The sequence below is a fragment of the Nansenia antarctica genome (genome assembly GCF_963989245.1).
Source record: "Nansenia antarctica genome assembly, chromosome: 10".
Classification (NCBI taxonomy): domain Eukaryota; kingdom Metazoa; phylum Chordata; class Actinopteri; order Argentiniformes; family Microstomatidae; genus Nansenia; species Nansenia antarctica.
The window spans coordinates 115072-127936 of NC_137680.1; the positions used below are offsets into that span (position 1 = coordinate 115072).

Consider the following 12865-nt stretch of genomic DNA (forward strand, 5'->3'; position numbering starts at 1 on the left):
TTTCAAGACAACATAACATATCAGAGAACCTCAGGTAGACCATTCTCTTACTGTGAGACCATTCCCTAACCCTAACCCATTCCACATTAATGATATTCAATTGAGGACAGTCATCTGGGGCAACAGCTTTTAGTTGGTTAGCGTGATTCAGAAAATGTCCAAATGGTCCTCTGGTCCTCTGGTCCCCTGTGGTCCTCTGTGGCTCAGTTGTTAGAGCATGGCACTAACAATATTTAGGTTGTGGGTTTGATTCCCACTGGGACCATCTATACTGAAACATGTATGTATCACTCACTGCAATGTCAGTCGCTTTGGATAAAAGCATCAGCTAAATGGCATTGGGCTCTGATCAGATTATTCTCTGTCCTTTCTATCTCAGCCCACCACAGAGGTCTGAGACCAGGCCACTGCCACCGGCAAGGAGGGGCAGCAAGCCTGAATATGAAAATCTTGTTGTGCGAAATAAGCAAACTGAAAATACCCCAAAACGGAACAAGAATGCTCCAGTGCCTCTCAACAGAGCGGTCAGAGCACAGGATGACACACAGGTAAACATATGAGAGAACTTATTGCATAATAAGTGACTGAAAGCACAATGTGGCTGGTTGACAGTAAGGCACAGTACATTTCACAAATTACACTTAAAAAATGTTTGTAAGTTAGGCAACCCAGATGTTCCCCAGAGGGCCGTAACATACAACTTCTGTTTCTTTTAGGCTACGTGTGCAGACATGGATAACACCTATGAAGTCTGTTGAAATAGCGCTAGTCACCGCCACAATGAGAAGACTGTTTACTAGTTGTTTTTCTCTGTCAATTGAATAATATTCTGTTAAAAGTGTGTTATAACCTACAGCAGTATTTTTGCTTGTACACTCGCTGAAGGGGTATGGATGTCAAATAACAATGTTATTAGAATGTACTTGTTCAATTAGGCCTAACCCTGTTCAATTAACCCTAACCCCAAATACTGGAAACCCTTTATCTTACAGCCCGGTATTAAGTAGCTGGGTAAAAATCCCTTGATCATTGTATATCATCATATCATATCATGTAGATCATTGTATATCATCATATCATGTCCATCATTACACTTAGTGTTATTCTTAGGTTATACATTTACATTTACATTTTTGGCATTTAGCAGACGCCTTATTACTAAGCATGTGAATCAGCAGTCCACCATTCGTTGCAGGAAGAGTACTCTAGCTCGGGCCCGGGGCCACTGATAGGAGGAAAAACCTTCTCCCTATTATCGCCTTCTACTAAAACTTATTTTTTTTATATATATTTTTTTTTTATATTACTGGAGAAACTGAGAAACAGTACAAAGGGGGCAATAGAAGTTCTAGGGACACAGTAGAGGGGAAAGCGGGTGTCTTTAGGAGACGTAGTGGTGAGGTGAGGTTATACCTATATATGATTCTCTAAAGCATGATTTTTATGTTTTTGAGAACCAGGTGATTATTCACTATAAACAGAGGGTAAGGGTTAGGTATGTAAACAATGTGAGAATATATTGTACTCCAGATGGCTCACTGCACTATTTGAAACTCCCAATGGATGATGTCCCTCCTGTCTATTATGTCTCTCTGTCTCTTATGTCCCTCTGTCTATTATGTCTCTCTGTCTATTATGTCTCTCTGTCTATTATGTCTCTCTGTCTATTATGTCCCTCTGTCTATTGGAATACAGCATTACGGACAACACCGTTGTGTGCTATTGCCTCACTATTGACCAGATCTCCAGGTCTTTGTTGAACTGAAACTGACACTTGGTGGTGCCCCCTGGTGGTGCCCCCTGGTGGTGCCCCCATCGAGCATGTCCCCACTGTTATAGTGTACTGTACCCTAACCCTAACCCTGTTATAGTATGCTGTACCTGTAACCCTAACCCTGTTATAGTATGCTGTACCTGGGCATTTGGTTTGACCCTAACCCTAACCCTGTTATAGTATGCTGTACCCTAACCCTAACCCTGTTATAGTATGCTGTACCCGTGGCGGCTGGCCGATAGAGGGCGCTGTTCTGTACCTGGGCTGTACCTGGGCTGTACCTGGGCTGTACCTGGGCTGTACCTGGGCTGTACCTGGGCTGTACCTGGGCATTTGGTTTGACCCTAACAAAGAGTTGACATTTAGAAAACATACAGAGGTGCTACAAGCTAAGGTGGGCTTCTTTTAAAGGAAGAGATCTTTCCTTTCCCTGAACAATGGAAAGCTTTGGGCAATCAACGTTCCTGCCAGTGCTTGGATGTATGTGGATGTAACCCTATGTACCATAGCTCCCTTCGCTTTGTCACAGGTGATAGTTTTAGTATTTGTTATTGCCTCCTTTATCAAAAGGGCAGCTAGACCTAATACTGTCGTAACTGTGTATGATGGATCATTATTAATTGTGTATCTGCAGGGTTCCCTTGGGAAAGAGACCTTATCAATGTGATCAATGATAAATGATGATGTGATAAACTGTCTAAATAAAGGTTATATAAAGAATGCAATAAACAACTTTTCTCAGTGTTTTTCTCAAGCAATTTTTGTATTATACTGTAACTGTATGAGCCATTTTCATTTAAAATGATGTTTAAAATAAACTAGCAACTTAGTGACCATTTAAAACACAAAACGGTATAGTAACTGGCATCCCTAGCAACAACAAAAATAGCAACAGCAGCAACCTGCCCCCCGTCGTGTGGGAAGATCATTGTGTGCTTTAGCTGCTGGACCACATAATGATCTTGGGGTCGGCTGGACCAGACGTCCTTACATGGCTGATGCATAACTTGCTTTGGAGGCTTGGTTGGGATTTTAAAAGATCCTCATCTGTAACCAGGTAAGGTTAGGTTAGGTTAGGTTAGGTTAGGTTAGGTTAGGTTAGGTTAGGTTAGGTATGATCATGTGCAATACAGTTCTTACTATCCTAATGTCAATGTTTTATATCTATAAATGTATGGGGAAGACATGCATATATAAGTTGCATTCATTATATGGAGAGATGTTGATATAGAGATATTTGAGATATTTGAGATCTTGAAAGGTCTTGTTCAAAACAACACATGTCTGTTCATTTGAACCCCTGTGAACCCTTCTGTGTTATTCAGGACTCAAGTTGTAAAAGAGAATCAGGGGGGATGGTGGATTTTATCATAATATGGGGACAATTTTAGCATCCCCACAGTGTCAGTGACTTCAGTGTCAGTGACCTGATAAAAATGTCATTGCATGTGTGCGTTCCCCCTCGACCACAGTATCTCAATATGCACAAAACTAAATGTTGAAATAGCAGTAATACCACGCTCATTGATAAAATGACATAAGGGATGGAAAGGGGGGACGGCAGTTTTAGATGCCATCCCCCCTCAACTCGAGTGCTGCCTGTGAACCCTTTTGTGTTAATTTAGTCTTATCTGCTTCCTCTCCACAGAGCCATGATGCCAGACGTCACAGTGATGAGCGAGGTGCTTCTGTCTGTCTACATCCTCACCTTCCTGTTTGGCGTGCCCAACAACGTCCTGGCGCTCTACGTCTTCAGCATCAAGATCCACAACAAGCCCACTCCCACAGACATCCTTCTGCTCAACTTGACCGTGTCGGACCTCCTCTTCCTCACCTTCCTCCCCTTCAAGATGCACGAGGCTGCGTCCGGCATGCTGTGGAAACTACCCAGCATCCTCTGCTCCCTCACCAGCTTCATCTTCTTCTCTACCATCTACACCAGCTCTCTCCTCCTGATGGCGGTCAGCGTGGTGCGATACATCGGTCTGGCCTTCCCTATCCCCTACCGCCAGCATCACAAGGCCATCCATGCCGTAGTGGCTAGTGCCGTCATATGGTTCATCTCCATAGCGCACTGCACTGTGGTCTTCTACATCTTGCACCATCCCACAATCTCTAACAACGACACGTCTGTCTGTTACGAGAACTTCACCAAAGCACAACGGGCCATCATCCTCCCAGCGCGGTTGGAGTTTTTCTTTGTCCTCTGCATTTTGCCTCTCCTGGTTTGCTTGTTTTGCTATGTGAACTGCATCTGGATCCTCTTTACACTCCCACACAGCTGGGAGAAGAAGCGTAAGGCCATGGGGATGGCGCTGGGCACCATGTTGGTGTTCCTGGTGTGTGTGATACCCTATAACTCCTCCCATGTGATGGGCTACTTCCAGGGCTCCAGCCCCCATTGGAGATACTACACCCTCCTGCTCAGCGCCCTCAACACCTGCCTGGACCCCATCATCTACTCCTTCTCCTCCTCCACCTTCCGTGTGACGACTAAGAAAACTGTTTTAAAGTTAATTGGATGTTCCTTTGCATTCCCAAGGGATGGCGGAATTTAAAAAAAGATATATGTTGGATGCACTTGAACTTGAGAGTTTCCTTTGCAGGGGTAAAAAAGTACTTGAACGTCATCTTTGACTTTCACTTAAGCACATTTTTCTAAACTGACGTAACCATTATTTATAAAACGGGCTGCGCTTGTTTAAAATTGTGTACATGCTTCCTTCTATAAATACCAACGCAGGTCAAATGAACGCAGGTGAATGAGGTTTGTATTAACGCCCTGTGATAGAGGCTCAATTATAGCGGCTGAATTAAGCTAAGTGCTATAATATAGGGTAGGTGTTCGTCTGGAAGCGGGAGAGGGCAGAGAAGGGTGGCTTCTCGGTAAGTTGCATTTGTAACGTTTGATCATGACAACTAACCAGGCAAATGCTTATACTCAGTAGGCTACTCAAGTTGTAAAAGAAAATCAGGGGAGGTGGTGGATTTTATCATATGAGGACAATTTTATCATATGAGGACACCTTCAAATAGCAGTAATACCACGTTCATTGATAAAATGACATTAAGTATGGAAAGAGGGGATGGCTGTTTTAGAAGGGGGACGATTTTGACTGTTTTTATTTCCTCAACTCGAGTGCTGCTTAGGCCTATACTGTAATAATATAATGGTCTTATTCTTATCAGGTGACATTGAAAACATGGATGCGAACTCCCTTTGCGAACTCCCAGACACCGGAGAAACTATCTTGTAGATAGTACTAGTTACTAGTTATTTGTCTGTATTATCTTGTAGATAGTACTAGTTTTTTTGTCGGTCTTACATGTAACGATGAATTGAGAATCAAGGACCCCAATTGAAATAAGCCAGTGGCTTTCTTGGGTTTTTATCCTGTTAGTTGACCTTGTATGTAATATGTACTTTCATGTACCTACTTCTGCAAATCTTCTAATAAAGTTTTCAATCAATCAATCAATCAAAAACTCCAGTATAATTGAGCGCGTGGCCGGGCAAGGTCCGTTGTGGAACGCACTATGCATGTTGAAGGGGAGATAGACAGCTCCGGAGGGATAGAAAGGAAGACTGAAATACAATCATAAACATCAGTTCCTTTTAAATCTTGAATTAAACTCATTTTCTCGGCTGATAACAACATCGTTAATTTTATTACGAGCCACTTGCATGAATTACACTAGGCAGTGCGGCTCACATGCCTGTAATAACTCCGCATAACCAGTAGGTAATGTACGTACGCAAGGTCAATACTCGACGTAGAGCTACGATCGTTTCCACGGTCAAATTGACTCACGTTGAAATTGTATAAATCACTACGTTGACGTGGTTTTCTACGTACGACACGGGTAAGATCAAATTTGATCCAAAGTACTTTCTGTAAATGAGGCCCCTGATATTTGAGAACCTTAATATTGTGGCAACTTATTCATTTGTTAAATATTGTGTTGGTGTCTCATTAACATATTTCTGAGTGTCCTTTTACGGTTTGTTTTATTTAATTTTATGACATTTAATTGTCAGGAACCATGTACAGTTCAAATACAATCTTCAGACGCTCAAATCTGATGCCTTGTTTCTGATATAGCAAAAAAGGAGCCATGACTGACACAAATCGAAGAATCAGTTTGGACTCAAAGTCCATGGACAATATTTGCATCAATATCAAGAAAATGTATTATCTTAAATAGTTCCCTACATAGCTCAATCAACTTCAACAACAGATGTACCTAGCTCTGAAGGAAAATTGATGACAAAAATGTAAGAAACTGAAAATGCTTTGAAAACATTAACTCAGCTGACTCCGAACTTAAGGTTAGTTGAACTTCCTTGCCCCAAAAGAGTTTCCTTAGAAAGGCCCTAACCCTAACCATGTAGATCTGGTTTCATTAAGATTTTAAGTTGATTCTCCAGAAGTCTGTCCACTCGAGTCACCACTTTAGAATAGGGTTGCGAGTGGACAATTCAGGCGTCAATATGGCAGCCAGAACAGTGACTCAGGTGCAAGTCATGAATACACTCCATAATATTCCATTCACAACAGTAAGAACTTCATATATTCCATATTTTATATTCTATGTAACAATTTGAATGAAGACATTATGGAAAACCGTTGTTGTGCAGACTATGATATGAATACCCAAATGTCAATCAGGAAAATCCACTGACATATGAAACTGTCAATCTTACGAGCATTGCATAATTAATTGTATAATTGTACTGTGAATGTAATAAATGTGTGAGAAATGCTTTTATGCTTACCAAAAGCGTTTAATGTGCTATTCCAGCTAGGAAACGTCATCATCATGTTCCTGAATTACATCCATTTCTTTGGGACCAATAAAGATCACTGCCTAACATATCAGCACCTCGTTCTTTTCCTCTCCGTTCCTTCCACTCCATCGTGTGTGCAGCAGTGGCGGCTGGCCGATAGAGGGCGCTGGGGCACCAGCCGCCACTGGTGCAGACGCTACTGTGTGGAAGTCAAATCATTGTGTATAACTATAATTGCATTTATTAATCATTTTCACAAAGATGCTATCATCTCATAACTATAGGTAAGTAATATGTATGTACAATCAAGGTTAGTCTGCGAGACATTCACGTGTGGTTGGGTGCTGGGGGGATATGAAGGGATGGGCACCTTCCTGTTAAGTCATAGGATCGGAATGTTTGGAAACTGGAAGATAGACCAATAAGAGACCTGTATGGACCTAACCCTGGCCATGCTATGGAATGGAAGGTATAGGAGGCTTCTCTCACTATTGTACTCCTGCAAGATTGTATTAAAACGTATTATTGATCATTGTTCATTACATGTCTACATGTCTTCATGTCTCCCTGAATTTTGGAGTTCGATACCCAACCGAATGTATTAGGGAGAAAGGAGTGTTCCTCCTCAACTGTACGTAGAGTATTCAAAAAAGTCTAATGCAGAACATATCATTCTTTATTTATGTTTCGTTCTCAATCTTTCATTTAGTTAACAGGTATCCCATTGTGAGCTTGATTCTCCCGTCATGTTGGACTTGCTGGGGATGAAAACGCCCCAGTCTTCGCATCTCTCTTTTAGCGTGGGCCAGCAACTCTCCTGCACTCATGCATTCTGTAGGCACACATGTAAAATATACCTGCAAAAACAAAATGAAATTCAATTGAAGAGGTGCGTTGTCTTTCGTTTACCTTTGGATAAAAACAATGGAGCCAAATGGATCATTTGAGTGGTTCTGCTATGCTATCCTTATGGCTGGCTGGACAGAATCTGGTCTGAGGTTTTAGTATCAATATGTTGTTCTCTGCACATAGTAAATAGCAGTGTAGCTAGTCTGGATATTCTCCTTAGTTCCACAAGCATAAAGACCACATGGTCACCATGGTTACATCACGTCCTGGTTCTGTCCTTCTGGTTTACCTGCGAAGAAGGTCATGAGCAGCGCCACCCAGCCCAGTATGTAGGACCAGGAGAAGCGCCAGTCACCGAAGCGCTTCCCCAGGAAGTTCACCGTCACCCCGGTGTAAATGGCCATTGCAAGCAGAACAAAGAGCGCTGGCAGAAAAAGACAGAGCACATAACATCACGTTTAGGATTAGTCAGAATACATTTAGCAGAGGGTAACATAAGGGGTTGTGCCCTTTGTTTTGTCCATCTTGCAGGACTTTGTTTTGAGTCTACATGTTTGTGTTGATTTGCCCCCCCAGCACTGCGTCTCCTGAAGACACCCGCTTTTCCCCTCTACTATGTCCCCTAAAAACTTCTATTTGCCCCCCATGTACTGTTTCTCTGTTTCTCCAGTGTGTGTTTTTTTTTTTAAAGGTTAGAAGAAGGTGAAGGTTTTTCCTTCTATCAATGGCCCCGGGCCTGAGCTGGATTACTCTTCCTGCTACGACTGGTGGATTGATGATTCACTTGCTTAGTCAAATGTATTGACTGTAAGTCGCTTTGGAATAAGGCGTCTGCTAAATGCCAAAAATGTAAATGTAAAAACATGTATTTGTGTTGTAGTAGACAGTGTGCTGTGTCTTGGTCTTGACTCACTGGAGACAAAGAACATGATCCCTGCAGCGAAGGACCGGTTGAACCTCTCGAAGGCAGAGAAGTGGGCAAAGGAGAGGATCCCGGCTATGATACCGGCAAAGCACGACATGGCCGAGAGGATCATGAAGGCTCGGGTGGCATTCCAGTAGGCTACGGAGGGAGGGAGGGAGGGAGAGATGAGATGGAGAGGGGAAGGGAGAGTGAAGAAGACACCATTCCAAATAGTTATCACCCACTGATATGTTGACTAACTTATCATGGAGCTCAAAATTGACCCAAAAGCATTTCAATGAAACATTTGTGTAGATTAAATATGAGAATGAATATTCCCTGGTCATAAGTGCATTAGTCCTATTCCATTCCAGATGTACTGCATACGCTCATGGTCCCTCTCGGTCCCCACAGGTCCCCCACTCACCGATGCTGTCCGTCTGCATGTAGCATTTGCCCGACATGCAGTACCTCCACAGGCCCTGGTGGGCGAAGCTGCCAGACAGACGGTATTGCATCCAGTAGTCTGTTGCCGTGGAGACCACCAGGAGGATGTTCCCCACGATGGCACAGAACAGGCCGCCTCCCATGAAGCTGTACATCCTGCGTGACGCGGCGGTGGCTGAGGGACGGGGTCAGAGGTACTCAGTCATCAGAGGTTTGGGTCAATCCCGTTTCAACTCAGACATTGACTTTTGTTTTACTTGGCTGACTTTTTTTTCCGACCTTTTTTCGATTTTCTTTCCCTATTGACCATTCATTCATTCATTCATATTGACTGAGTTGAAATGGAATTGAGCCAATCTATAATACACAGTTGTAAAGTTGCAGTGGAATACACAGTGTATTATCCACAACAAACAGATGGCTAACTGCCCCCAGAACTCGTCTATACACAGATGGATGGAAACAGACAACATAGAAACAGACAACATAGAAACAGACAACATAGAAACAGACAGCATAACCATTACCTTCTTCACTATCAGTACACAAACATGACACACATTACCTCAAACTAAATGAAAATGTCAAAATAACTCCAGCACACAGCTCCCTTATGTGCAGACAGACATTAGGGTGTCCATGTTACTCAGCACAGCACCCTAATGTCTCTCATACATGTGCTTTCATCACAGGAAGCACCCTGAGAGGCACATGTTCAGTTGTTTTTTCACTGTCAACACTGTAATCAATCAGCCTCTCCACTTACTACCGTCATGCATCAGTAAATATTTAAAACAGAAATATTAATACAACCACTGAATGATCCACGTGTTCCTGTACAATTGAAAATGCTATATTTGAGCATCTGTCTCGTTAAAGACACGAATTTGGGACTCCAAACGGGTATTTCCCTAGACAGAGATACTTAGTGATTCCGCCAACTCTTGTAAAACCTAATCAACTACATTTCCAGTTTATTAAAAAGATAGAGCTGACTCTTATCAGTGTTTCTTATAATGGCTATTATATTGGCTTACACACTGATACTGTCACAGTAAATATCAGCCAGGTCATTATATAATGACTAATGTAACCTTATCATGACTAAGGTGATAACAGTATGGATAACACGCACAGCACTAGACACATCACCATGGTAGCCCCTGGTGCTGCAGGCTATTGGATACCATATTAACTGTTGTATCTATCTTGGCCATAATACATACACTCCATATTTTGCATGTGCTTCATCCAATATGAATCTATTGGGACTTTGACTTTTAGGCCTAACCCTAACCCTACCACAAGCAATGAATAATATTAAGCATATTACAATTTCCTGTTATTCCCAATTTTAAGAAAATGTTTGTAGAAAACACCTCGTCTGTTTCATGTGTATCTGATGAACAGATAACCTAGGAACAAGTCGCTACCAACCATTATGTTCAGACTGTTATTCAGAAAAATGTAAATATCATTGGAAATCAATGACACACTCACTAATCAAGCCAAAGGATTCTGTGAGTAATCCCCACTACTACCTAGTTAGTGTAGAGTAGTGGGGATTACTCACTGAATCCATTGCAATGCAATGTTTTGGCTTGACTAGCGAGTGTGTCATTGATTTTCAACAGCGTTGAAATTTATTTACATTTTTCTGAATTAAAGTTTGAACATTTTGACGACTTGTTCCCGGTTTCACCAGCTGCTGTCATATTTGTCACAGCGAATATATATGTGAATATACGTATATGCACCTTTACTGTCAACAAATTAATGTTGCCCTGTCTTCCATTTGGATAGCCATAACCTCACTGCTGTTTCTTCATGTCAAAGAACATGCCAGCGTTCTTGTTCTAGTTCTGGTTCTATATACCAAGAGTTGCCCTTTCGGGCCAATTGTGCCCCACATGGCCAAGAGTGAATTATTCCTCCCAGATACCGTATACTCCTACTTATTAATCCAAACTGTCCAGACTGTCAACACAACAACAACGGCCCCCAGGTATAAGACCAGGATGCTTCTTACCTGAGCTCTTCAGGACAGATAAACCCTCTTAAGTATCAACCTTTCCACAGGGAAAGAGTGAGAGAGAGAGTGCAAGCCGGGAGTGAGCAAAACGTCAAAGAGGACCCCCTAGGCCGAATTCCAAAAAGTTATCCCCTCTGCTTTTCTGTCGATGGAGGCAAAATCCTTTAAAACAATCGGCACAGAACAAATACACTTGAGCTGGTGGGCGCACAGGCACGTGACTCTTTCACATTGAACCAGTGGGATGTGTTTGGAGGGGGGGGTTGGTGGAATGAGGCCGGTGTACCATGGAGCCTTTTTCTGTTGTTGTATTTGGTGTTCTGGAACTGTGGTTGTGCAGAGGCTTGCAGTACTGGCCGGTCAATGCAACATGCTGGTCAATGCAACATGCTGAACGCACACTTTCTTTCACTGCAGGGGCACTGTCATCTGGGAATGGGTGTGGTCATGGATGCACATACACACTTAGGGCACATGACAGAACGCTGGCTTGAATAAACTCTCCCACACACACACACACACACACACACGCATGTGCACACACACACACACACACACGCATGTGCACACACACACACACACACACACACACACACAAACACACGCTCATATTGAATTAAGTAGTCACATTATTTGGTATTTATTACAGCATCACAAATCTGAGCGTGACGAGGCAGCATCATCATGACATTGGAGACAGGGTTAAGGTTACCAGGGTTACCAGGGTGCTGGTGAATCAGCTGGTAAATCAGAGTTTATTCTAAATGATCCGCGGTCACATATTTACAATAATGATATTGACACATAATTCAATGCACATGTATTAGATCATCATCATCATAAGAAGAAGAATTAGCAACATTTGTTAAACATGTTTGACCAGTACTGTATTTGGGGGCTTCTTTAATGTTAAAATAGTCAACACATCCATTATTTAAGGACCATCGACATCTAAAAAAAAGCTTCATTGACCCACACTTGGGAAATTGGTCTCACAATTGTACAAAAAAACATTACACAAAATCAATGTATCAATTAACACTTATTTGATCTGTGCGCACAGACAGAAACATTATTTAATCTCTATTTTCCCATTAGACATTTAGAACCGGGTCTCAGACCTCAGATCCAGTGAACACGGGCCTCTGGGATCTCTTAAGAAACACACGGAACGATTCAACCATGAATATTCAAAGATGATAGTGCCATTGATTGGCATCCTGGTGTGTTTTCCAGGTTTATCTCAGGTAAGACATATAATGAAAGTCCTCTTCAGACACTATCAACGTGCGTACCTGGACTGTCATGTGTTTCATGTAGCACCTGTAGCGCCCCCTTCAGCTCAACCTCCTCCAGTGCATCATGACCACGGCTTCCTCCTCTGGAAAGGAATAAAGATAAATAGAGAAGATGGCATCAGTGAAATTGTTTTAGTATCATGTAAGAAATGCGTTGTAATTGGTTGTCCCACCTACTCAAGTTGAATATACGACTTGTCAATTGCTCTGTGTCTGCTACATGCCTACAATGCTAATGTCACATGTCATCTTTAAGCTTACCTCTTGATTGGATAGAATTTCCAAATGAGATAAGTGACAAAACACATCACCAGCAGTAAGGCTGCCCCGAAGCCTCCGTGGGACCGTGCAGACGCTGCACCTGCCGCTGGAAACATAACAACATGACCCTCAGTAACTCATTATATCAGCTGAGACATGAAATATCCACTTGACCAATGAAATATCCACTTCATGGGAGATGAGAGATGAGAGACAGATGAAGATTCCTGGTTAAATGAATCCGTTAGCACTCCCAGTCACCTCATACTGTACAGCACAAGCGTGAATGTTGAATACATACATGTGTTTTCTTTATGAAGTATTATTTATAATTACATGATATGTAAATAAATTAATTACCACATGTAACACAACAAAAATGGGCATTTCCCAACTACCTTTCATCCACATTCTCAGGGTGCGTTCAACCTGACCATGGGTGCTGTTGACCACGCAGGTCACAGACACATTCTCATCGGTGCCCTCTGCAAACCATGACCCGACCACCGTG

General features: G+C 42.3%; 2 protein-coding genes across 2 annotated transcripts; one reads left to right on the top strand and one right to left on the bottom strand.

The window, feature by feature from the left end:
• Positions 1 to 2743: 2743 nt before the first annotated feature.
• LOC308166207 (free fatty acid receptor 3) lies at positions 2744 to 4332 on the top strand (the record flags this gene model as incomplete). The annotated part of the gene is made up of 2 exons (XM_080540471.1): positions 2744 to 2831; positions 3423 to 4332. Exons 1-2 carry the CDS (start codon positions 2773 to 2775, stop codon positions 4330 to 4332), a joined length of 969 nt encoding a protein of 322 aa, XP_080396597.1. The 5' UTR covers positions 2744 to 2772.
• Positions 4333 to 7358: 3026 nt separating this feature from the next.
• lim2.5 (lens intrinsic membrane protein 2.5) lies at positions 7359 to 8918 on the bottom strand (the record flags this gene model as incomplete). The annotated part of the gene is made up of 4 exons (XM_080540042.1): positions 7359 to 7420; positions 7702 to 7836; positions 8326 to 8475; positions 8744 to 8918. 4 exons carry the CDS (start codon positions 8916 to 8918, stop codon positions 7359 to 7361), a joined length of 522 nt encoding a protein of 173 aa, XP_080396168.1.
• Between the last annotated feature and the right edge of the window lie 3947 nt (positions 8919 to 12865).